At 41.6% G+C, this 27,304-nt stretch overlaps 1 protein-coding gene across 1 annotated transcript in view; it reads left to right on the top strand.

Annotated features, from left to right (window-relative positions):
• large2 (LARGE xylosyl- and glucuronyltransferase 2) overlaps positions 1-17,338 on the top strand; it is a 303,419-nt gene extending 286,081 nt beyond the window's left edge. The window contains exons 16-17 of the mRNA XM_055154616.1: positions 2,721-2,916; positions 16,346-17,338. Coding sequence (XP_055010591.1) covers positions 2,721-2,916; positions 16,346-16,543 — 394 coding nt within the window. The 3' untranslated portion in view covers positions 16,544-17,338. The remainder of the gene's footprint in view (positions 1-2,720; positions 2,917-16,345) is intronic.
• Positions 17,339-27,304: the final 9,966 nt, after the last annotated feature.

Genomic DNA, 27,304 nt, shown 5'->3' with positions numbered 1-27,304 from the left:
TTTGTTTGTTCGTTCACGGTGACTCTGGGCTTTGTTCAGTTGTGGCGTGTAGGGAGGGTGCTGTCTGGGACCAACAGATTGTCGGCGTGTTCGCAGTGACTCAGTTGTTCAGTCGTGTCTACAAGTGGCACGTTGCACTCCCTTTTTTCGGTTCGTTCCTCCGTTCCGTTCCTCGTCGGCGTGGAGTGATGAGTGTGGCTGCGGGTGTTTTTCGCCGTGCGGTCGCTGTCTGCTCCGTATGTGTTTGTGCTCTGTAGTTTACTGAAGTCGTGCAGGGACACACGAGTGGATTCGTGTATAGGGCGCTCTGGATTGTGGGGCACAGTCATGTTTTGAGGGGGTTGGAGGCTTAAGAGCGCACCTAATATCCCGGAAAATACGGTAAACGTAGCCTCACAGGATAGAAATGAACCTTTCGAATGATCTGGAGCTGATATTAGAACAAAAATATAATAATATAAGAATATATACCACAATATTTAACTCCGACATTACAGATGGAGCACCTTTTCTCTGACACCTGAACCTAAGTCACCCTGGTCTCTGTATTTCCGCCTCTTCGACTCGGGGTTAACGCCTCGGTCCGGCCTCTGGTTTACAATTTCCCCCGAGCGATACATTACCTCCAAACCACTCCCCATATTACCCATAATGCACCAAACAAAGCCATAAATAACCCTGGCGTGAATCTGAACCCGGCTCCACATTCCAGGAGAACGCGGTTTAATTTATACCATCTGTGCTCGTGTGAAAGTGTTTAAGATTCAAACGGTGCTTCCTCCTCGTTCCATTTTCAGATTAAAGTTGTAAGAGCATCGGTGTTCTGTCATCTTGAAAACATTACCAGTAATAGCGGCTCACTTGGCAAAAAGCACAAATAATTTTCAAAATGGCGTCGCTCAGGTTGTGGACGAGGACAAACGAGCGCATTATGTGTATGAAAACAAGCGCACGAACGAGAGCGGCGACTCCGGGACCAAATGGGCTTTTATATCGTAATGTTTATTGTAATTCAGAAAGTGGATAATGTTGGTTTAATGTTGTTGCTTTGTCTGAAATGTTTCACAGTATGGCATTAAACCTTTTGGGACCAGACCAGGTTATGGGTCAGGTCTGTGGAGAGGTATTTTAGGTTTGGAAATTTTGTCACGCACCTCTGGATCACAAGTCCAAGATTAGTCCTGGTTTAGTCCTGGTTTAGTCCTGGTTTAGACCTGGTTTTGTCCTTGTTTAGACCTGGTTTAGTCCTGGTTCAGACCTGGTTTAGACGTGGTTTAGTCCTGGTTTAGACCTGGTTTAGACGTGGTTTAGTCGTGGTTTAGTCCTGCTTTAGTCCTGGTTTAGACCTGGTTTAGACCTGTTTTAGACTTGTTTTAGTCCTGGTTTAGTCCTGGTTTAGACCTGGTTTAGACTTGGTTTAGAACTGGTTTAGTCCTGGTTTAGTCCTGGTTTAGACCTGGTTTAGAAAGAGCACATTTTCCGGAGGCTGTGGTCAGTCCGAGCGTCTGTGGGTCTGTTTTGTGGCGTTTCAGACAGAGCAGTGCCTCCAGTTGTCGTCAGTGTTCCCTGTGGATGTGAAGTACCTTTACATTCACTCTGCCTCTTCTGCGCCGTTTTCTCTCTGTCCCTCGTCTGTTTTGGAGTCTCGGTGCGGCGGGAGCCTCTCCTCTCTCCCCGCGTCCGCGATCCGTCTCTGTCAGCGCTCGGTCGTGAACGGTTCCACATTCTCTATTTCTTTTTCATTTACTTTTACAAACCGAGAAAACACCTCGAGCTCCACCAGTGTAATTAGATCGACTTTACTCACGGAGCCTGGAGCCTGTTACTCGCTCCAGCAAACTTTGTGTGAGCCGCCGTGCACTTTTAACGGCCCGGATCACACGAGGTTTTCTGATCTGTAGAGCGTTATAATGCGGTTTCCTCGTCGCAAACGGAGCTGCGGTTGGGCTTTGTTTTCGTTCACACACGTTTAAAAGTGGATTGTGTCGCTGGAATGTTTCACAGTGTGGCATTAAACCTTTCTATCTTCATGGAGACAGACACCAGACTGTGCTCAGAATGTTGTTTTTCGAGGTATTTTTGAGTTGTAGAACCTCCTGTGATTGAATAAATGTAAGGTTAGGGTGACCATATTTCTATTTGTGAAAACCCGGACACCTTGGGGACCGAGTTCAAGACAAGACCGAGTCCAAGCTCCTTCAAGACCGAGACAAGACCGAGTCCAAGTGCCCTAAAGATCGAGTTCAAACGCCTTAAAGACCGAGACAAGAGTGAGTCCAAACACTTTAAAGATCATCGAGTCCAAGCCCCTTCAAGATCGAGGCAAGACCGAGTCTAAACATGGTCGAGTCCGAGACAAGACCAAAACTGTAAAAAAAAAAAAAACGGTCTCGAGACCAAGACCAGTCTCAAATACTCGAGTACTGTGACAGTAGTAAAAAGAGCTGTTAACTTGAAAACTTCATGACATCACAAGGTGGACCAGAGCATTTTGAGTTTTGGAGATGTAGACAGACTCATAATAAAGTTTTACTCAAACATGTGAATGAAACAAACACAAGTCCAGGTTTGTTTTTGAGGAGGACACAACATTATAACATAGATCAGGAAATAACGTAAACATTTAAACAATAATAAACTGACACACCTCCTCTTTCTCTCTCTCTTTCTCTCTTTCTTTCTCTCTTTCTTTCTCTCTCTTTCTTTCTTTCTTTCTTTAGGTATCACGTGTGGCCCAAGGGTCACGCTCCCACAAACTACGCAAAGTGGCGGACAGCGACGACGCCGTACCGCGTGGAGTGGGAGGCGGACTTTGAGCCGTACGTGGTCGTGAGGAGGGACTGTCCCGAGTACGACCAGCGCTTCGTCGGATTCGGCTGGAACAAGGTCTCCCACATCATGGAGCTGGACGCACAGGTACTCAAGACCGGACTGGACCTGGACTGGACCTGGACTGGACCTGGACTGGACTGGACTGGACTTGGACTGGACTGGACGGAGTGGACCAGAACTAAACTTACAACAGGGCTAAACAGGACTTTGTTGCCATACCAGCTGGTCAAAACCCGGTCCCATCAGATCTCAGAGGTCTGGACCTGGTCAGGACTTGGATGGAGACACTGGGAAAATCAGGAGCCTCAGGAGGCGCCAGTCAAAAAAACTGTTGTTGTGTCCTTAGGCAAGACACTTCACTCCCATTGCCTAGTATGAAAGTGGAGTGTGTGAGTGATGGTGATGTTCAGAGGGGCAGATTGGCAGCCTCGCTTCCATCAGTCTGCCCCAGGGCAGCTGTGGCTACAATAGTTGTTTACCCTCACTGAGTGTGGAGTGAATGAACAATGATCTGTAAAACTTTTGGGTGTCTTGAAAGACACTGTATAAATGCAAGAATTAATTAATTAATTAATTAAAACAGGCCTAAACCAGGACCAAACTGGGACTGGTTGTGAGGGACAAAAGAGATGTAGTTACCTGGACCTGGACTGAACCCAGACTAGACCTGAATTAGACCTGGATTGGATCTGGACTGAACTTGGATTGGACCTGGACTCGACCTGGACTCGACTCGACCTGGACTTGACCTGGACCACACAGGTACAAAAGAGAAATGGTTTCCAGGGCTAGACCTGGACTAGACCTGGACTGGATCTGGACTGAACCTAAACCGAACCTGGACTAGTCCTGGACTGGATCTGGACTACACAGGTACAAAAGAGAAACAGTTTCCTGGACTCAACCTGGACTCGACTTGGACTCTACTTGGACTCGACCTGGATTCGACCTGGTCTCATTGTGAACTGGATCTGGTCTCGACCTGCACTCGACCTGGACTGGATCTGGACTGGACCTGAACTGGATCTGGACTTGACCTGGACTAGACCTGGCCTGGATCTGGACTGAATGTGAACTCGACCTGGACTCGAACTGAACTGGATCTAGTCTTGACCTGGAGTGGATCTGGACTTTACTGAACTGGACCTGAACTGGACCTAAACTGGATCTGGACTTGACCTGGACTCGACCTGGGCTAGACCTGGATGCCAAAATAATTGTTCACTATTTCATACATATCGCAATTACCACAACAGCCCCACATATGAAATACTTTTTTTTTTTTTTTTTACATATTTTAAAAACTGAAAACGCAGAATTGTTGAATTTGATCCGTTTCTGAGAGATCTGGAGCTGAGTGATGTTAATCTGATCAATAAATGTCCGTCGCTTTGACAGTGATCGAGTCTTTGTGTGGAAAATTCCCCGAGATTCTGAAGGTAAAAAGGATGATTTCATTTCCATTTTTGCTTCAGCATTTTATAGTTTACAGCCTTGACACGATCTGACATCTGAAAGCTCCGGTGTGCGTCTTTACTCGGAAACGCGCTTTAATAATTCACATTTCATTCACTGGGAGATTGAGCCGTACGAATGCAGCAGCTCCTGATTTATTTAAAGTATGATTCACGTCAAATTCGAGTTTTAACTTCATAACTCAGGACATTAGAGACAAACAGCTGCAGAATCGCCGCAGAACGAGTCCCCGGGGCCCAAAGCTTCGGCTCGTTCTGAATCCGCGTGAGGTAAAAACACTTCTGCCGTCGTTTAGATTTAAAATGTTAATTGAGCGAAAGTTCAAGTGTTCAGAACGAGCCTCCGCTGATTAGAAAAATCTTAATCATGAAGTAAGAGGCAATTTAACGCCAACGACATGACTAATGCATCTCACAGAGACCGGGACCAGACCTGGACTGAACCTGGACTGGACCAAAACTAGATCTGGACTGAACCTGGACTGAAACAGGACTGAACCGGGACTAGAACTGGGCTAAACTAGGACTGGGCTAGACCTGGACTAGACCTGGACTAGACCTGGACTAGACCTGGACTAGATCTGGGCTAGACGTGGACAGAACCAGGACTAGACCTGGACTGAACCTGGGCTAAACCTGGACAAAACCGGCCCTAGACCGGGACTAGACCAGACTGAAGCTGGGCTAAACCGGGACTAGACCAGGACTAGACCTGAATTAAACCAGGACCTGGGCTAAACATGGAGTAAACTTGGTTTAAATGTGGACTAAATGTAAACTAGACTGGGATTAGACCAGGGCTTGACCGGGACTAGGCCTGGACTAAACCTGGACCTAACCAGGACCAGACCAGGACCAGACCTGGACTAAACCTGGACTGAAACAGGACTGAACCGGGACTAGACCTGGACTAGACCTGGGCTATACCTGGATAGAACCAGGACTAACCAGGACTAGACCAGGATTAGACCAGGACTGAACCGGGGCTAGATCAAGTTTAGACCAGGATTAGACCAGGACTAGACCAGGACAGAACCTGGCCTAAACCTGGCCTAAACCGGCCCTAGACCGGGACTAGACCAGAACTGAAGATGAGCTAAACCGGGACTAGGCCAGGACTAGACCTGAATTAAACCGGGACCTGGGCTAAACCTGGAGTAAATCTGGTTTAAAGTGTGAACTAAATGTGAACTAGACTGGGATTAGACCAGGACTCAACCGGAGCTAGACCTGAACTAAACCTTGTCTAAACCTGTATTAGACTAAACTGGGACTAGACTGGAATTCGACTGGGACTAGACCGGCACTAGGCTGGGACTAGACTGGGACTAGACAGAGACTAGACCTAGACTAGACTGTCACTAGACCGGGACTAGACCGGGACTAGACTGGCGCTAGGCTGGGACTAGGCTGGGACTAGGCTGGGACTAGGCTGGGACTAGACTGGGACTAGTGCCTAGACTAATCCTGGACTAAACTGGGACTAGACTGGGACTAGATTGGGACTAGACTGGGACTAGACGGAATAGTGCCTAGACTAAATCCTGGACTAGACTGGGACTAGACTGGGACTAGACTGGGACTAGACTGGGACTAGACTAGACTAGGGACTAGACTAGACTGGACTTAGACTGGGACTAGACTGGGACTAGTGACCTGGACTAGATTGGGACTGGGACTAAGACTGGGACTAGACTGGGACTAGTTTAGACTAGACTGAGACTAGACGTGGACTATACTGGGACTAGACCGGTGCTAGACCGGGACTAGACTGGTATTCAACCTGGACTCAACCTGGACATCTCCATGGAAACAGGCAGGTGAATGTTCCGCGGTGGATCTTTAAGAGTCCTGGAGCAGTGTGTGTTTGTGTTTTTGTGTTTTTGTGTTTTTGTCCTGCGGGTCTGACAAAAACAGACTCGCTCCAGTCAAACCCGGACGCGCCCGTGTGTGTCCTGTTAGCGTAATAGCCGCCGCCGCCGCCGCCGCCGTAGACCTGCTCCTCCGAGGTTCTGGTGTCAGGCTCCGGTAACCATGACGACGCATTTACATAATATCGTGCTAGAATTACAGCAGAAAGTTCAATTCCCAAACGTGTGTGTCTGTGTTTTTTCTTTTTTAGTTTTTTTTTTTTTTTTCCCCTCTGTGAAAACTTTCTGTGGTTTGTGGAGTGGAGAAGCCGGAGTTTTAATTAAGCCAGGAAGACCATATTCCCAACTTTATTTTATGCAAGAGGAATTTTCAGTCAAAATTCAAATTCGGCTCAGAATATTAACGAGGTTTTGAGTTGGATTTTGTTGGTTATAGAGCAGAATGACATTAGTTTTTAAAGGGCACATGTTGCGTTCTTTTCTGATTTATGTTATAATGAAGTTTTCTCAGCACAAACAGACCTGGAGTTGTGTTTTTTTTGTTTCATTCTCACATTTTTAACACAGAAACCTGCAGATTTAAGATGAGTTCTTCTCTCAAACACTAAAAAACACTCTGCTCCACCTTGTGATGTCATGTGGTGATTGTTACAGGCCCAGACCTCCAGTTCTGACTTGTTTTGTGTGTTTTAGGGCCTGTTTACACGAGAATGACAAAATGTTTTATGGGAAGTGCCTTTCGTTTAGACTGTGACGGCATTTTTGGGGTTTAAAAACACAAACATTTGAAACGACGCGTACGCGACCTGAGCACATCTGACCAGAGTTTTGCGTCTTGGGCAGTGTAGACGGAAACACTACGGCGGAGCAGATTCAACTTTTCCACTCTGGAGGGTGGTTTCAGATTTTTGCGTTTTTAAACCCCAAAACCGCCGTCACCGTCTAAACCAAACATGTCAAACTCAGGGCCGGGGGCTAAACTTGGCCCACGATATGATTATATTTGGCCCGCAAGATCATGTCAGATATGTATTACACCTGGACCGCCTGCCGCACCAGTATGGCATATGCACATATAATACTACGAATCCCAGGATGCTTTGCAAATGTGTTGCTGCTTTTTGACTGGCTGTTGGCTTGTGAAAAAAAAAAAAAAACATTTAAAAGGAGCTCAAAAGCTACAGATAAACTATAGAGATATTCCATCCATCCATTTTCGTCCGCTTATCCGGGGCCATCAGTCTAAGCAGCGACTCCCAGACTTCCCTCACCCCAGACACTTCCTCCAGCGTGTCTGATGTATAGAGACATTATTTATTTAAAATGTTGTTATTATTTTATATTTTGCTTGTTCTGGATTCAATGTTTAAGCAAAACTATTATTAAATATTTATTTTCATAAGAAAAGGTTTAATATTACATATCTGGAAAGAAGAGAAAACATGCAGATGCTGTTGAAATTTTTAAATAAATATTTAGTTTGGCCCACGACTTAGTCCCATTTTTTAAAATTTTTACTTCTATGAATTTGAGTTTGGCTCTTGCTCTAAACGAGAGGCACTTCTGATAAAACATATTGTCGTTTTTATCCGCATGTGTTCTAAACACACCCTTATTCTCATTTTTTGCATAACTCTACAAGACTCATTTTTGGCACAAAACTCGTTACATGTTAATAGTTTTATTTTGCTCTTAGTTTAGGTTATTTTCTGCACATATTTTCCGTGTTTTGTTAGTTTACCCTTTTACATTCCTGATAATTAAACATTACTTAATTTATACCATTTTCAGTAACTATAATACAGGGAGTGCTCCACTGTGTTTTTAAACTCCATACACCTTCACTAGAATTGGAAAGTTTCAGCTCTGGAATTACCAATCTCTACTGAACTAAAGGTAAAAGCAGCAGTTAACTCGAAAATGACCTCTTCATGACATCACAAGGTGAAACAGAGCATTCTGAACTTTGGAGCTGTAGACACACTAGTAACTAGAAAAGCAGTCAGAGAGCGCAGACCTCCGCCAAGGACTACCCCCATTTTTTATATAAATTGCGATAAAATCAGTCTTCTGGATCAGATCTGGATCAGCCTTTGGAATATGAAAGAGGATCCCATTGTCCATCCCTGGGTCAAATTTCATGGGGTTTGGTCAATAATTAACCGAGACATTGAGAAACAAAATTTTTGGCCCCATTTACCACAATGTTAACTAAAATTTCAAAGTGATCCAGAATCCAGGATTTCTTCCGGATCAGCCCCAAAATGAAATCAGTTCTTCCTTTTCACATTTCCAACAAATCCTGAAAATTTCATCAAAATCGGTCCATAACTTTTTGAGTTATGTTGCTAACAGACAAACAAACAAACAAACAGACAAACAAACAAACAAACAAACAAACAAACAGACAAAAACAAACAAACAAACAAACAAAACAAACAAACAGACAAACGCCGGCAAAAACATAATAAAGAGTTACTCAAACATGTGTGAATGAAACAAAACACAACTCCAGGTTTGTTTTTGAGGACGTAAAAACATTATATTTTTTAGGAGGGGGGATCCGATACCGATACTTGGCCTTAGTGTGTTCGCCGATACCAGTCCGATACCACAGTGTGTGAAGAAATAAACTAAGGCTACTCAATTTCATTACAGTACTAGAGCAATAAAGAAATCTACTAAAAGGCTAAAGTCGCTGAAGAAAATCCATAGAATTAATGAGATCTTGAGAAGTAAGTGTTAAGAGTCGGATATAATGATCTTGCGTCTATTTAACCTGCTCTGGGCTTTAGCGGGAGCATTAGTCACCGGTGTAAACAAAACAGCAGCCGCGCTACAGGTCCTCACTGTGGAAAATACAAAGTGGTATCGGATCGGTGATTTGGGTTGAGTACTCCCCGATACCGATACCTGAAAAATAACTCCTTAAAGCACACGAGTCAGTTTTGTGTGGGACGTTACCAGACTTTATTGGTTTTCTGCAGTGACGTCGTGCTGGGGGTGTTCTACATGCATGAGTACGGTAGAATGTTCATCCGTTATCATCATGACACAACGCACATATTAACAAAATTTCCCCGAAAAGTTTTAAGATTGTCTGAAGAAAAATACAAAATGGATTTAAAGAGCACATTTTCAGGAGCCTGTGATCGGTGGAAGAGCCAGACCCGCCGCACCACAAGTTAAATCTGTTACCTGCCGGTGCCCGTGAGAAACTGGGGTCAGCCCAAAAGTCCAGGACTAAACCAGAACTGAATCTACACTATGTCATTAGCGGGTCGTTAGGTACCGGGCGCTTGGACCACGCCTCCTCCTGTGCCTCACTTGGACTTAATCTTCTCGTGTTCAACCTGTGGACTGCGCCTCCTCCCGTGCTTCCCACGCATCAAAACCTGGCCTAAACCAGGACTAAAACCAGGACTAAAACCAGGACTAAACCAGGACTAAACCAGGACTAAACCAGGACTAAAACCAGGACTAAAACCAAGACTAAAACAAGCTTTAACCAGGTCTAAACCAGGACTAAAACCAGGACTAAAACCAGGACTAAACCAGGACTAAACCAGGACTAAACCAAGACTAAAACCAGGAACTAAAACCAAGACTAAAACAAGATTTAACCAGGTCTAAACCAGGACTAAAATGAGATTTAACCATGTCTAAACCAGGTCTAAACCAGATATTAAACAGGTCTTAACCAGGTCTAAACCAGGACTAAAACCAGGACTAAACCAGAACTAAAACCAGGACTAAAACAATATTTAACCAGGTCTAAACCAGGTCTAAACCAGGACTAAAACCAGGACTAAAACCAGGACTAAAACCAGGACTAAAACCAGGCCTAAAACTAGGAATAAAACCACGACAAACACGATTTAACCAGGTCTAAACCAGGACTAAAACCAGGACTAAAACCAGGACTAAAATCAGGACTAAAATCAGGTCTAAACCCTGACTAAAGTAGGACTAAAACCAGGACAAAACAAGATTTAACCAGGTCTAAAACCAGGACGAAACCAGAAATAAAACCAGGACTAAACCAGAAATAAAACCAGGACTAAACCAGAACTAAAACCAGGACTAAAACAAGATTTAACCAGGTCTAAACCAGGACTAAAACCAAGTCAAAAATCAGGTCTAAAACATGCTACAGTATGTTGATGTCGTCTTCTCCCGTATGCTCCCGGTCCGCGAAATATTTCCAGACCTAAAACCGGTCCGTAGGGCAGAAAAGGTTGGGGCCCACTGGTCTATATCACTACTGGAATATTTTGAGTGCTTTACTTTTTCACCAACTGGACATTCGGATGCCCCTGAAAAACAAAACAAAACCTCTAAACAGCCCTGAGTAGAGAATAGTGCAGACATTTGGACACAGCCTAAGTTTTCCCAAGCTCCACTAAACTGTTTCCGTTTCTCTGTCCAGATTGTTTGTTGGTTTTCTCAACATAATTCTCTTTGTAAGTCCAGTTTTGTGTTTCTGTTTATTTGCGTGCACTGCAGACCTGTCAATCATCTACATTGTGCCTATATTTTTCATCTACTAAACAACATAAAAGTAGAAAAGTACTGTCTGTTTTGATGCCGAGGAGGTAAACTGTCCCATTTTAAGAAAAGCTCGAGACGTCCCCGGAGATAACAAACACATATAATGATAGACTTACACGGATCTTTCTACTCTCTTTTCAAACGCCGGACCAGAAAAAGCGTCAAACAATGCAGAAGACTCCTCTGAGTATTTCCCATAACTTCTTTTACCTGAGATAAATACGAGTTTGGTGCTTTTATTGTTGATTCTGTGTTGTTTCCGCTACGTTCCAAACAAGAAGTGAGCATGGGCGCGCTTCCGGTTCCATCGACTCTGGCTCCAATTGACTTTACTTGAGTATTGTCGCCGCTCTATCTGTAACTGCAGCTTTGAGACTCATGATTTTGGTCTTAAATTACGGAAATGGCTCCAAATTCGCTCCTATGACAGCAGCCGCAATGAGCTTCATTTGACTGGAGCTGAAAACTGGATAAGTCAAGTCTCCAGACCGACTAGTGGCCGCTCCAGGTACTGCAGCTCCCGGGAGTTTGGGCCCAGAAAGAGTTCTCCCACAGAGCGCGATGCATTTTTTTGTGAATTTAAACCGCCTGTGTTCTGGCAGGGCATCCGGCTTTCACAAATGTCAGATTTTGTAGGATTCTTTTCTATTTTCACAACATAAACTTTAAAAAAATGTTTAAATCCTCCCTAAAATTTAGCTTTGTAAAGCCCTGTTCAGACCAAACTCAAATGGCGCGAATAAATCTCGTCAAACGCCCCTGGTTTGCTGCTTGACTTATTTGAGTCATTCGCATCATTGGCGCGTCCAGGTCGTTCGAGTTTGGGAATTTGGTCACGCGAGTAAATTCGCTCTATTCACTTCAGAAGGATCAACTGCGGCTGTGACGTGTCCTCTGCATCTGTTTTCATTCATCTGTTTTCATTTGGAAAAATGGCAGATTTGGACTGACCAGACCGGGACCAGACCGGCACCGAGATTGGGACTGAGACCGGGACTAAGACCTGGACCAGACCCAGACCAGACCAGGACTGAGACCGGGACTAAGACCGGGACCAGACAGAGTTCCGTGCTTCGACCCAGAGCCTCGCAAATTCACGCCGCTCATTTCGCCTGTTTGCGCCTCTCAAAAAATGCAAATCACGCCGCCCAACTCGCATTATTCGCACCGCAGAACTTTTTAACGCACCTTTACATCGGGTTAACATGTAAACTGTTCGCACCATTCACGTTTGGTGTGAACACGACTTAAGAACTGTCCTCGCCCCGCTGTGAGCCTGAACCATAGACAGTATGTGTAAATGGACAGAACTAATGCCTCTAGTCACTGTGTTCCTAACAGGAAGTGCTCCAGGAGGCTCTTCCTGCTTCTTCTGACTCTGGCTCCAGTGACTTACATTAGGATCTTGTGGCTCCTCTCTCTGTATCCGCTGCTGTGAGCCTCGACATTTTGGTCTTAAATGTTCACGTCACATGATCCTGAATTTTTCATTTCACTATTTTGTTCCTAAATCAAGATCTGAACATAACTAACGGACCAATCAGACGCCTTCATTCCCCGAGGTCGCTCCCTCTAACATTAGGAACAGGTTTAATTGACAACTAGTGCGTTTTGTTGCTAAGTAAGCCTCCTTCTTGCTCCGGCTCTGCTCCTCTCGCTCTGATTGGTCAAAGCGATCATATGATACATGAGACCGTGCTCCGTGTGTGCGCTTGTGTGCAATGGCGTGTGCCCACATGAGAAAAGAGACTAGTGCTCATGCTCAATCGGCCCAGAGCCACCAGAGGAACCTTGCTGGGCTAACTGCTAGTCTGGAGTCATGGACCATTGACCTCGGCCCATTGACTTGAATGGGCGGGGCTTGAGTCTGTAACCTACACGGGTGGGAGGAGTTCGCCCTTATCGATGAAGTAAATGCAGAAGAGAAAATTATTACGCCATCTTGGATTCAGCTGAAGTTCTTTGTCTTACTCTTAAGACAAAGTTTGTTTGTTTTGACTCTAAGGCTACGTTCAGTCTGCAGCCTGAAGTGACCCAAATCCGTTTGGTCCAAATCAGTCCAAATTTTTGGCCCCTATGTTCCTGTATCTGATCTTTTAATGTCAGTCTGAATGACACAGATCTGATGTTTTCAAATGTGACCCAGGACACTTGGATATGTGCTCCTGAAACTGATACATATCTGATCTTTTGACATGTGACTTCAGTCTGAACGGCCAAAGTGCATTCATCCACCTACACGTTATCAACAAGACACAAACGTCACTATTCTGCACTGAAGCAGGTGAAAATTGTTAATGAACTCAGTGTCACTGAAGTGAAGCACATCACCACTCACCACTCTTGGCTCCGTCTCCACATCCACACGTTCCTTTCAACGGACTGAACCACAAAACACCACGACCAAAAACCTCGTCCTTCTCCTTCTCAATCTCCTCCTTAAAACAAGTAAGTTGTTCATGTTCTGGTTCCGGTACGAGAGGAACTTTAAAATCTCCAGGTGCTCGATGCTGCGTCCATGTTTGGACAACTTCTGTAAACACAGAGACGCTCGCTGCGGTTGACGTCGTCGTGTCTCCAGTGTCACATGTGGGACACTTTTGGGCCGTTTAACTTTCACACTGGAGTCACATACAAGTCACATTTAAATGGAAATGTGAACGAACTCGCAAAAACATCGGATTTCACAAAAAATCGGAATTGAGCGTTAAGTCCTGCAGTGTGAACGTAGCCAAACAGACCAGGGCTTTCTCTGATTGGTTAATCCACTTGTCAGTCACAAACACTGAAAATCAGGGAGACAGGACATGGTTTTATTTCATAACATCTTTGTATTAGTATTGTAAAAGCACATCGCTTCAGTTGGTCATCTATATATATAATCTATGGTGGGCATGCCTCTCCACAGATCTGACCTGTCACATGCTTTCAGATTACATCACCAGACATTCAGACGTTCAGAAGCAGCATTATAACGTTTATTAAAGCCCACAAGAGTAAGTTTAGCGTAATGTAAGACCTCTAAATGACTCCAGACTGAGCGTGTGTGTTCACGACTTTACAAAGACGAGAGCTGCTCCAGGACCTGAGATGACACCTCCGCCTGCCATCTGCGCGAGAGGAACACGCCCGTAAAAGGAAATACGGCCCCACCAATCAGATCACATTATGGCGAAGAGGCGAGACTGTCAAACGGAGAGAAGAACCGCGGCGCAGAATAAAAAGAGAGAATAAAACGAGGGGAAAATAGAGTTGGTGTTCAGATTCATCGCTGTGGCTCTTTGGTTCTTGTCTCGCCTCACAGAAAGAAAGTTTTGGGTTCAACTACAGACTGTACATATAAATGGACATAGCTAAAACAGGAAGTGAGCATGGGTGCGCTTCTGTCTCCATCAAATCTGTCTCCAGTTCAGTTTGTATTGAAAAACCATCACTCCTCTCTCTGTAACTGCTGCAGTGAGCCTCATCATTTTTGTCTGAAAATGTTCATATCAACCCGCTCTACATGTAGCCTGGTGATGTTGTTTAGATTTTTTTGTCCGTAAATCAGCGTAACCTCGAGCTGAAGCCGTAGATCGAGGAGTGGCTCAACATTTGACCCCGCCTACTTTAGCTCCTGTCTCTCAGCAATATTACGCGAAAACTACTGATCAGATTTGTATGAAATTTTCAGGAAAGATGGACAATGACTCCCAGATGACCCCGTTAACTTTCGGGCAGAATCGTTTTTTTGGCCATAATTCTGTCATGAATTGTCCGACGTATTCTCATTTGCCGTTTTACGTATGTATGTATGCATTTATGTGTTTATTTTTCATTTATTTTCAGTGAAGTCTTATTGTTCGTTGCACTTAAAGGCACAATACGGATAAAATATAATTTCACATGAATTCTTGGTGCTGTGAGGTTGAATTGTAGGACTTTACACAGTGTTCATTTACCATCTACCAAAAAATGGACCTGCCACCAGTGTCTGTGTACACTGGTGTGTGAATGTGTGTGTGAATGGGTGAGTGGTTCCTTGATGTAAAGTATTTGAAGATGGAAAAGTGCTGTATAAAAATTTGCCCATTTACGATGAGCTTTGGAGATGTAGACAGACTAATAATAAAGTGTTACGCAAACATGTGAATGAAAAAAAAACACAACTCCAGGTCTGTTTTTGTTCTAACATTCTAACATGACTTAAAGCTCACGAGAGTCAGTTTTGTGTCAGGACCTTTAACGCTTCCAGACCACACATAACTTTCCAAGCATAAAAGATAGAAACTTTCTTTTTTTTTTTTTCTTAAAAAGCTGCCCATTGCTAGACTGATTCATCAGCCGGTTTTATGTCATTTCACTTCGTACAAACCGTCTGACCTCACAGCATTAGGATTCGTTCGCTCGACAGTAGGCAGGTACTTTTTATCATTTAACCAATCGATGCTGTTTGGTCGGGGATAACTGGTAAATTCAGCTTTTCCCAAATCCCGTAGGAAGAAGGACAGTCTTTCCCATTGATAAAATTCACCAAACATTCTCTTTGTTTCGGCTTTAAATCCTCGATCTCTGGAATCGTTGCCAACACAGAATGTCTGACTCTTCGCTGATTGGCTGGTGCCTGAACTCACGCACTTCCGGGGTTCTTGCAAATCGTCTAGTGTATTTTGATTCTTGGCCTAGTTACTGGAGAGAAATGAAACTGAGCAGAGGCACTAGGTGGCACCAGCCTGGCTAGTCCTTTGCGGCTTTCCGAGCATATTTCCGGCATTATCCTACGCCATGCTGTGTGATGACGTAGGGAAAACTAGTGTCCAATAGGAATTTTGTTTTCTGTCAAACTCATGCGCTCCGTCCATTTTGTTCGGCCCAAACTTTGCCAAAGAGTGTAGTGAGTCAAAATAGTCGATGCTCTGAGCGTCTGTGTTTGTAACAATTGAAAAAAGTCGCTCTAAGTGAAGTTATTTCTCAAATAAATGGAAAATGACATATCTTTGGCTGCATAATAGTGCGAGACTAGTAGTTATAGGAGTGAATTGTCTCTTGGTGTTTTTATTTGAACAGTTTATTTCAATTCAGATGCCCAAATCCAAATGTAATAAACCCCATGGAAATGCAGAAGTGATGTGTCTCAGTGCCCTGGACCTGACACCAGCTGTTTCCACGACTGACACCAGGAAAGTCATGAGGCCATTGCACTTTTTTGTTTTGTTTTGAGGCAATAAGGATATTTTTAGTTTATTTACAGACCTGATATTTTGCAGTTTTGTAGCTGAGGCTCTAAATTAAACATTTTTTTTATGCCCAAAAAGTTGTTTATACATGTTTGCTGTGTGTTTTGTATGAAAGAGTGTGAATTTTATTTTTCGTTTTTTCTTTTTTATTTGTATTTCTGGTCCTATAACTTTTATTACAGCAGCAGATTGTGAAATAACAGGTTGTACTGAAAAAAATGATGTATAACACTTCATTAGAGGTTAAAAGGGGGAGTTTTAAATGCAAAATGAAGAAAAAAATCCAGGCGAGGACAAATGTACTAGAAATGTCCTCAGATTTGGAAGAGTTAAAGCCGAATAACACGTGTCCTTTAACATTTTGACTCAGTTTTTCTCTCTGTCGTGTCTCTTTTCGCAGGAGTACGAGATGATGGTGCTGCCCAACGCTTTTATGATCCACATGCCCCACGCCCCGAGCTTCGACATCTCCAAGTTCAGGTCCAGTCCCGGGTACAGACACTGCCTCTCCACGCTGAAGGACGAGTTCCACCAGGACCTGTCCCGGAAGTACGGCTCGGCGGCCCTCAAGTACCTCACAGCACACCGGAGCATCTGAGGGCCCCGCGCTGCGAAAGACGGGTCTGCGTCAGCGAAAACCGCCCAGGAGAATGACTTTTTCGCGGAGTAGTTTTGGTTTAATTTTCAATATTGGGTCTATACCATTAAAGGTGCATTATGTAACTTTTCTGGCGTCTCCATGGAGATGTTATCACTTTGCCTGTAGCGTCATGAGGCTTAAACTTGTCTCATTTATTTCTTAACTCTTAACTTTTATTTCGCGTTTATTTCATTCCAAAAAAAAAAAACTGCATTCTTACTGTGATTGGGCTTGCCTTTCCACAGATCTGACCTGTCCAATTCTCGTCTCTATGCAGATAAGTTTAATGCTGCTCTGTGGAACATTCCCTGGTAAACTCAGATGGGATTTTTTCTTTTTTTTGTTCCCTATAATGCCATAACAATTGTTTTTATAGCTCAAAAACATAAAAAATCGCGCATTCTTACTGTGACTGGGCTTGCTTTTCCACAGATCTGACCTGTCAAATTCTCATCTCTATGCAGATAAATTGAATGCTTCTCTGTGGAACATTCCCTGGTAAACTCAGATGGGATTTTTTTTGCCTGTAATGTCATAACAAGTATTTTTATAGCTCAAAAACGTCGAAAATCGTGCATTCTTGCTGTGATTGGGCTTGCCTTTCCATAGATCTGACCTGTCCCATTCTCGTCTCCATGGAGATCTAGAAGTTTAACGCTGCTCTGCAAACTGAGATGGTGTTCCTTTGCTTGTAATGTTCCACAGTATGGCTTTTCGTTTGTCTTCTATCGAGACGACCGTGAAAAAACAGGCATTCGTTCTGTGATTGGGCTCGCCTTTCCACAGATCTGACACGTGTGTATTTCCTTGGAAACTGATTAGTTTAATGCACCACTATGGAATATTACAGGCAAAACAATAAGTACAAGTAGAGGATCCTTTACTCGAAAAGTTACATAATGCTTCTTTAAAATGCACAATGAGAGAATTTACCTGATGAGTTTTTAAAATTTTTGATAAAAAAATGTCACTTTATGTACCGTATTTTTCGGAGTATAAGTCGCACCAGACAAAAAATGCATAATGAAGAAGAAAAAAACATATATAAGTCGCACTTTTTTTAATATAAAATCAGAGACCAGGAGCCGACATTTCCTGTTTTCAGTCAAGTTCTAGTAAAAACAATAGAAGAGAGAACAACAAACTCTCCATCTCACTCCAAATCACTAAATCCATTCAGTTCTTCATCCTCGGTGTCACTTCTGAATCGCTCTCAACTCGGCCTCGACCTCCGGAGGTAAACAGATTCCAGTCGATTCCTCTTCTGCGTAGAATTATTCGGGACTTTCTGAATCACGACAGGATGGTTTCGGTGTCACTGAAGTCCAGACTTTGTCCATCCATCCAGTGACGTCAGGAAAGTTTCTCTCGGTGTCACAAGTTTCTCTCTCACTCCAAACTTTCTTTCTGCTGCTCGATTCTCGTTTTCAGCTGCAGATTTCATGACTTGTAGTTTGTAATCTGCAGAATCTGATTTTGTTTTTGGGGGCGTTTGTGTTCAGTCTCAGTCGTCTTTTGTCAGTTGTTGTTTGTTTAAATTTTAAGTAATGTTGCGATCGACTGACATGATACAGACAGAACAGAGGCTCTTTCTGCAGGAGACATGCAGTAGAGCCAAGTGACAGTGGTACAGGAGGAACAGGAGCAGCAGATACTCACACACAAGACTAGAACCTCCACACTTCACTGGAACATTTTAATCTAGAAGTCGCACCGGAAACACCCAAACCATGAAAAAAAGGGCCACTTATACTCCAAAAAATACGGTAATATAATTTGATATAACAACCAGTAATCCGTGTGTCGTTCGTTTATTCGTTTTTCAATATAAAACCAAAAATAAGAAAACGAGAAAACAACTGTTTTCTTCATTATTTGTCTCCAAAACCAAAATGAAAAAACAGATAATGATTCTTTTTTTTTTTTTTCAGTTTTCGGTTTTGTGTTTAAATGAAAAATGGAAAAAACGACCGTTTTCCGTTTACGTGACTTCCATGACTGCGATGCCGGACTGAACCAGGACTGATCCAGGTCCGGGACCAGACCGAGACTAGACCGAGACTGAGATCAGAACTGAAACTGGGACCAGACCGAGACTGAGAGCGGGACCAGAGCGGGACCAGAGCAGGACCAGAGCGGGACCAGAGCAGGACCAGAGCGGGACCAGAGCAGGCTCCGAGCTTTGACTCTGAGCCTCCGCGGGGTCCGAGCCTCAGTTTCGAGCTCCGGTCCTGCCGTGGGCTCTGAGTCTCCAGTCTGGTCCCGGTCTGGTCTTGGTCTCAGTCTCGGTCTGGTCCCGGTCTGGTCTCGGTCTCGGTCTCAGTCCTGGTCTGGTCCCGGTCTGGTCCGGACCTGGATCAGTCCTGGATCAGTCCTGGATCAGTCCTGGTTCAGTCCTGTTCAGTCCTGGATCAGTTCAGTCCTGGTTCAGTCCGGCATCGCAGACACGGATGTCATGTAAACGGGAAACGGTCTTATCCATCTTTTCCATTTTTCATTTAAACACAAAATCAAAAACTGAAAAAACAAATCATTATCTGTTTTTTCATTTTGGTTTTGGAGACAAATAATGAAGAAAACTGTTGTTTTTTGTTTTCTTATTTTTGGTTTTATACTGAAATACGAATGATCGAATGATACACGGATTAATCGCTTTTATCTGCATTTATCTTGTTTTGGAAGTAATTTTTCAAACTTTTTTAACTCTGTATTTTCAGTTTTATTTCAAACATTTTAAGCTCTTTTAAATTTGCATTTTATTTATTGTTTTAATCAAAAGAGCTTTCACATTCTGACAACACATTATTTAATTTTTCAAGCAAAATCATTTTCATTTTGTAGTAAGAAAATTACACAAAGTCAGACAAAAAAAATGAAAATAAAAATGGAATTCCACTGATGGACAATTAACTCAAAATAAGACCTAAAAAGAACTGAAATGAACCAAATCTACTCCAGCTGGTGTCGTTTTCACTCACGCAGATATAAAAAATTCCGCAGTGAAGTCGCTGAATGATCCACTTTGAGCACGACGGAAAAGACTGGGACCGCCACGAGCCGAGTCCAGCGGTTTCCGACGGGACGCGGGACAACAAACGCAGACTCCGGGGGGCGCTGTCGTTTGGCCGCGGGACAGCAGGGGGCGCTCACATTCGGGACTTTAGCTTTACGGAGGATTCTTCTCGACAATCAGGGCTGCTCCACGGCCTCTCCTGCAGTTATGAGACTTCACATAACAGACGGATCAAGCCTTATCACCGGGGAAGATATTTAATTTACATGTTTTTTTTGTTGTTTTTTTTATTTTTTATTTTTATTTTTCAATGTAAACCAATGAAGAGTGAACAGAACGGTTTTGTGGGTCCGGTTGTGTTGTAGACTGAAATTGTTCATTAAAGCTGCACTGTGTAACGTTTAGATTCGAGGGTCTGTCACCTGATTGTTTCTATGGAGACGTCATCGCTCTGTCCGGAATGTTCCTCAGTATGACTTTATACAGCTCTACTTTACATTTATTCAGTTACAGGAGGTTTTATAGCTCAAAAACAGCTAAAAAAAAACATGCATTATGACTGTGATCTGACCTGTAACTTAAATTTAAATGTTAAACATGTTTTAAATGTTTAATTGTTTGGAGGATAAGCCTCTTGAGATGTGTTTTCATCTCGTTTTTCAAGGGGATCCTCATAGGGCTGAACGCTCCGTCGTTTTAGACTGAAAATCGCGATCTCGGACAACACAATTCTGGGAGCGTCAAAGCCGTGTTTTTTTGCAGTGCTCCTAAAGTCCAATTTTAAAGGCGAAATTTAGTTCTGTGTCGAGTCAACGCACACTGCCTCCATCGTTTTTGATTTATGGGTCTGCGTTGAGGTCTATTTTACATTTATTCAGTTACAGGTGCTTTTACAGCTCAAAAATAGCTACAAAAACATGCATTATGACTGTGAGTGGTGTCGCCTCTCCACAAATCTGACCTGTAACTTAAATTTAAATGTATTTGTTTCGAGGATAAGCCCATTGAGATGTTTTTTCATTTTGTTTATCAAGGGGATCCTCACAGATCTGAACGATCTATCGTTTTAGACCGAAAATCGTGATCCCAGACAACACAGTTTTGGGAGCGTCAAAGCTGCGTTTTTTTTTTTTTTGCAGTTTTCCTAAAGCCCGATAAAAAGACGAAGTTTAGATCTGTGTGGACTCATCGCGCACTGCCGCCGTCGCCTTGTCACTGTCGTTTTTGATTTGTGGGTCTGCTTCGAGGTCTATTTTACATTTATTCTGTTACAGGTGCTTTTATAACACAAAAATACCTAGAAAAGCTTGCATTATCACTGTAAGCGGCATCGCCTCTCCACAGATCTGACCTGTACCTTAAATTAAATAGGAGGATAAGCCCCTTGAGATGTCTCTTTATCTTGTTTTCGAGGGGATCCTCATAGGGCTGAACGATCTGTCGTTTTGGACAGAAAATCGCGATCTTGGACAACAACGTTTTGGGAGCGTCAAAACCGTGTGTTTTTTTGCAGTGCCCGTAAAGTCCAATTTTAAAGGCGAAGTTTAGTTTTGCGTCGACTCAGCGCACAATGCCACCATCGTTTTTGATTTATGGGTCTGCGTCGAGATCTATGCGCCGCGAAGTAATTCACCGCCACAATGCGAGAAGGCGAGGGTTTAAACCTGGCGTTCGTGTAAAGTTTAACATGAACCATCTCCATCGTGACAGAAACACAGAACAGACTCACCATCAGCAGAACACCCCTCTGTCACAGAAACAACACTCATATTCCACTGAGTCACTGTGTCCTTTAGTCCGACAGAAGCTGAACCACATCAGCGCACAAGGAGCGAGCTGTTTTAAGTTTTATTTCTGTAAAACGTAAACAAACGTGCGCAAACCGTCCAGAGTCAAATCGTCAGTGCAGGAGTCTGGTGTGATGTAAGTTTCTGTGATGTTTGCGAATGTTCATGTGCACTGAAACTTGATTTGAAAAAAAAAAAAAAAACGTTGATGAAATTGAAATTGCGATATCTGCCAGAAAAATCGCAATTCAATTTTTTCTTAAAGTCATTCAGCCCTAGATCCTCACAGTCACAACAACAGAAGACGGACACAGTGAGAATAAAATAAACAGAAAAAACAAAACGACAAAATACAACAACAAAAAAACACAACCATACACACACACACACACTCGCTCACACATGATAAAACTTCACCAAAAACTAAGACAGAGTTCAAATATTGTCACAAAATACAAGAAGATGAACAAAAAAATTCAACAAGACGATCAAAAACAATTACATGCATGTTTGTACCACCTGGTCTGGTTTGGTCTCCATGACGATAGAGAGGTTTAAAGTCGTACTGTGAAACATTCCAGACAAAGCAACGACATCTCTCCATGAAGAAAACTCACGTGACAGACCCTTGACCAGAATAAAAGTTACACAGTGCACGTGTAAAAAGTGTCAAAACCATAGACTGTATGTAGAAGTGGACGTCACCCACAGCACAAATGATGAGTCCTGCGTCTCCTGTCCCAACGGATTTATACAAAAAACAGTGATTTGTCCCAGTTTTATACAAGAAATGTCCCAGGTGTGTCTATTTTTGACAAATCTGATCCCTGCCAACAGTAAAGTGAGAAAAACATCATCATTTGTTGAGGTAAAATACACAAAAGCTGCTTAAAAAACTAGACTATACTGACTCACATTAGTGCTGAGTGCGTAACAGTTTTCACACTTGTTTCACAATTTTATTACCACCAAAAACCAGGGATAATCCGTGTGTCGTTCGTTCATTCGTTTTTCAAAATAAAACCAAAAATAAGAAAGCAGAAAAAAATAAATAAATAAAAAATTCTTCATTATTTGACTCTTTTTTAGTTTTTGATTTTGTGTTTAAATGAATAATGGAAAAAAACGGATAACAGACTTTTTTTTTTTTTCATTATTCATTTACCAGGACTAAACTTTTTTTCAGTCCCGGTCTGGTCCTGGTCTAAGTCCTGGTCTCAGTCCCAGTCTGGTTCCTGTCTGTTCCCGGACTTGGTTTAGTCCTGGTTCAGTCCAGCATCAGAGTTTAAGTCACGTAAAACTGAAAAAACAAATCTTTATCTGTTTTTTCATTTTGGTTTGGGAGACAAATAATGAAGAAGAATTTTCGTTTTCTTATTTTTGGGTTTATTTTGAAAAACAAATGAACAAATGACACACGGATTCGGAATGTCTCAGTTTTTTGAAAGTCTGGTCACCCTCGGCTAAACTACCAGGGCCCATATTTGGAAATCCAGGTGTGCGATCAAAGAACCAGGAGTGAGCTTTGGCTTTCAGGTTTCCCGCTCTTTTTCACTGACAGAATTTCAAAACTTGACCTTAAGTGAATTTTCCATGACTTTATGATAATAAGAAATGAACAGAACGCTGTAGTTGCAGGAAAGAGATACTAAAATCCCATGACTTTTCTAAAACTTTCATTGAATTTACAAAGTTCCATGACTTTCCCAGGCCGGGAATTTTTACATTTTAAAATTTCCATGACTTTCCAGGATTTCCAGGACCGTGGGACCCCTGGGCTTTCTTAGCAACAAGATGTGGTAGCTGTCAATCAAACTGGAGCGCTCTGGGGAAAAGCAGGCGCCTGATTGGTCTGATTTTAACGTTCATATTTTGATTTATGGACAAAATAACTTAATAAAAACACTAAGAATCACGTAGAGAGAATTAATATGAATATTTTAAAACCAAAATTATGAGATTTGGAACCAGAGCTCGAAGGAACCGTACTCACTTCCCATTTCTATAAACAGTCTATGGTTTAAACTCGTGCTTAAAATAAATCCACTGTTTACATTTGCACTACAGAGACGTCGCCCCGGCAACGAGACCTGGTCCAGTCCGGTCTGGTCCAGCACGGCACGGTTTGGTTTGGTTTGGAACAACGGCTGGTTTGATCGTACAAGCTCATATCTGTGGGTTTATTTTCAATCCGTGTGTCATTCGTTCATTCGTTTTTCAATATAAAACTAAAAATAAGAAAACGAGAAAAAAAAAAAAATTTCTTCATATTTGTCTCTAAATGAAAAAACAGATAATGATTCATTTTTTTCAGTTTTCGATTTTGTGTTTAAATGAATAAAAATGGATAATGCCGTTTCCCGTTTATGTGACTTAAACTGAGATACCGGACTGAAACAGGACTAAAACAGGACTGAAACAGGATTGAACCAGGACTAAACTGGTCTCAGGTTTGGTCTTGGTCCCAGTCTCATTTCTGGTCTCAGTCCCGGTCTCAGTCCTGGTCCTGGTGTCAGTCCTAGTGTCAGTCCTGGTCTTGGTCCTTGTCTCATTTCTGGTCTCAGTTCCGGTCTCAGTTTTGGTCTTGGTCCCGGTCTCATTTCTAGTCTCAGTCCCGGTCTCAGTCCTGTTCTTAGTTCTGGTCTGATCCCAGGCTGAGTCCTGGTCCCAGTCCTGGTTTAGTCCTGGTTCAGTCTGTTATCCATTTTTTTCCATTTTTCATGTAAACACAAAATCAAAAACTGAAAAAACAAATCATTATCCTTTTTTTTTTTTTTTTTTTTTTTTTTTCATTTTGGTTTTGGAGACAAATAATGAAGAAAATAGTTTTTATATTTTTTTATTTTTGGTTTTATTTTGAAAAAACAAATGAACGAATGATACACGGATTCTTTTTTTTTTTTTTTTTTTAAATTCAAATTATGCAATGAATAACAAACAATACAGGAGAGAGAAAGACAGAGGAAACACCGACGAAGCCAAAAGTCACACATAACTACAATTCACATTTACAAATAAAAAATTATACATTATAAAAGGGTTTTAACTGCTTTGGAATTGGACAAGTGGATGGTTTTCTTATAGTATTGTACGATTAGTGAATTTACATTTGTGATTTTGAAAAAGAATTTAGACGATTTTCAGAGATTCAATTGATTTCTTGATTTTTTTTGTTTTTGTTTTCATGTTTGTGTATTCTGTTTGCTCAAGGTTGGGTCGTTAACTCAAATTAAATTAGCTAAAAATACATCTCAAACCATAAAGAAAAGTACTTTTTACTTTTCAGTCCAGATCTAAAATGTAATAAAGTAAAAGTAAAAAGTATCCACGGTAAAATGAGGTTAAGTAAAATACAGATACCTAAAAATTGTGCTTAAAATTTGTACTTTTACTTCAGTACTTCGTTATATTCCACCTTTGCATTTCAGGACACGTTTGCACAGATGTAAACTCGAGGGAGAGCAGTTTTTAGGCAGAAGGCGACAGGAGATTTTCTTGTTTATGGAGGAAATTATGGTCGTTCTAAAATTGCAGCCTTTGCGATTTGCTCATTACGTCCATTCAAAATTGCAATTATAATTTCGGTGTGATTAATCTCGCCGCGAAAAATCCTCTCCAGCCCAGGAAGCTTTTTTTTTTCCAGCAGAGCGCAATGTAAACACAACCTGCTCGTGACAGGGGCTGACAGGGGCTGACAGGGGCTGACAGAATTTCAGAATGATCAAATTTTGTGTCGATTTTTAGATCATAAAAGTTTTCTCAGTTAAAAACAGTTACAGTTTTAATCATTACCTTCGTCCTATTCTACCTTTGAATGAAATTTAAAGGTGCACTGCGTAACATTTAGATTAAACCTGTCTATCTCAAGGGAGACGAGCAGATTACAGGTCAGATCTGTGGAGAGGCGCCACAGATCTGACCTAAAGAAGGAATTACTGTATTTTTTTAGCAGCAAAAACACTCGTAATGAATAAATGCTTGATGGAAATGTTTAATGTCGTACTGTGGAACATTCCAGGCAAAGCAGTAACCGTCACCATGGACACAGTTACACAAAACCATGTGGAATCAATGGTGAAATTAGAAAATAGTTTTATTCCAATCAGAAATTTTCACATTGTAGAAACCGTCTGACCTCACAGTATTGGGATTTGTTCGCTCAACAGTAGGCGAGTACTTTTTAAATTTAACCACTCGCTGCTGTTTGGTGGTGACGTATGTAATGCTCCAAATCTCATAGGAAGAAGGACAATAACGTCTTTCCCCTTGATAAAATTCACCAAACATTCTCTTTGTTCCGGCTTTAAATCCTCGATTTCCGGAATCGTTGTCAACACAGAATGTATAAATCTTCGCTGATTGGCTGGTGCCTAAACTCGCACTTCTGGGGTTTTTGGAAACCGTCTTGTGTATTTTGATTCCTGATCTAGTCACTTGAGAGAAATGACATTGAGCGGGGACACTAGGTGGCGCCGGCCTGACTAATACAATCCACCTTTAAGTAGAAAATATTTGGACTCCATTCAGAAATACCTTGATACAAAACGTAAATATGTATATATGCCTTATCACTTCTAATTGCTGAAATATTTCAAGTTATGTCAATTCAAAAACGTACATTCTCTTTTTTTTTTCACAATTTTTTTCAAAAATTAAAAAAATATTTTAACTCCAATCAGAAATACCTTGATACAAAACGTAAATGTGGAGAAATGCCACAAATACATCCAGACTCCTAATCACTTCTAACTACTCAAGTATTTTAAATTATACAAACTAAAAAAAAAAGCATTTTCTTTTTTTTTTTTTCCGAAAAAGTTGCAAAATGCACATTTAAATTAGAAAAAACTCAGTTCAGAAATACCTTGATACAAAACGCAAACATGTAGAAACCTCACAAACACGTCCAGAGTTCGAATCACTTCTAATTACTTGAGTGTTTTAAGTTATGTCAACTCAAAAAATACATTCTTGTTTTTCTTCTTTTTTTTTCCCCAGAAAAGTAGAGCAATGCACCTTTAAATTAGAAAATATTTGAACTACAGTCAGAAATACCTTGATACAAAACACAAACATGTAGAAACCTCACAAACACGTCCGGACTTATAATTGCTCGAGTAGTTTAAGTTATGTAAACTCAAAAAAGTCAAACTATGTATACTCTGTTTTTCTTTCTTTTTTTCCCAGAAAAGTTGAGCAATGCACCTTTAAATTTGAAAAAACTCAGATCAGAAATACCTTGATACAAAACTCAAACATATAGAAACTTCACAAATACGTCCAAACTTCTGATCACTTCTAATTACTTGAGTATTTTAAGTTATGTCAACTCAAAAATAGCATTCTCGTTTCGCTTTTTTTTTTTTTTTTCAGAAAAGTTGAGCAATGCACCTTTAAATTTGAAAAAACTCAGATCAGAAATACCTTGATACAAAACTCAAACATATAGAAACTTCACAAATACGTCCAAACTTCTAATCACTTCTAACTACTCAACTATTTTAAGTTATGTCAACTCAAAAAAAGCTGTTTCGTTTCTCTTTTTTCCAGAAAAGTTGAGCAATGCACCTTTAAATTTGAAAAACTCATATCATAAATACCTTGATACAAACATAAACATGTAAAAATGCCACAAATACGTTCAGAGTTATAATCACTTCTAATTGCTCAAATATTTTAAGTTATGTACATTTTTTAAAAAGCATTCTCGTTCTTTTGTTTTTCATAAAAGCTGTGCAGTACAATTTTAAATAAAAAAAAACTTCAATCAGAAATACCTTAATACAAAACGTAAACATGTACAAACGTCACAAACACGTCCAGACTTCTAATCACTTCTAATTACTTGAGTATTTTAAGTTATGTCAACTCAAAAAAATGCATTCTCGTTTTTCTTCTTCTTTTTTTCTCCCAGAAAAG

This window comes from Boleophthalmus pectinirostris, unplaced genomic scaffold, assembly GCF_026225935.1.
Source record: "Boleophthalmus pectinirostris isolate CB_2022bp ecotype Guang Dong unplaced genomic scaffold, ASM2622593v1 HiC_scaffold_19, whole genome shotgun sequence".
Classification (NCBI taxonomy): domain Eukaryota; kingdom Metazoa; phylum Chordata; class Actinopteri; order Gobiiformes; family Gobiidae; genus Boleophthalmus; species Boleophthalmus pectinirostris.
Note: the sequence above shows the minus strand (reverse complement) of the source record. Positions and strands in the feature narration are given on the sequence as shown.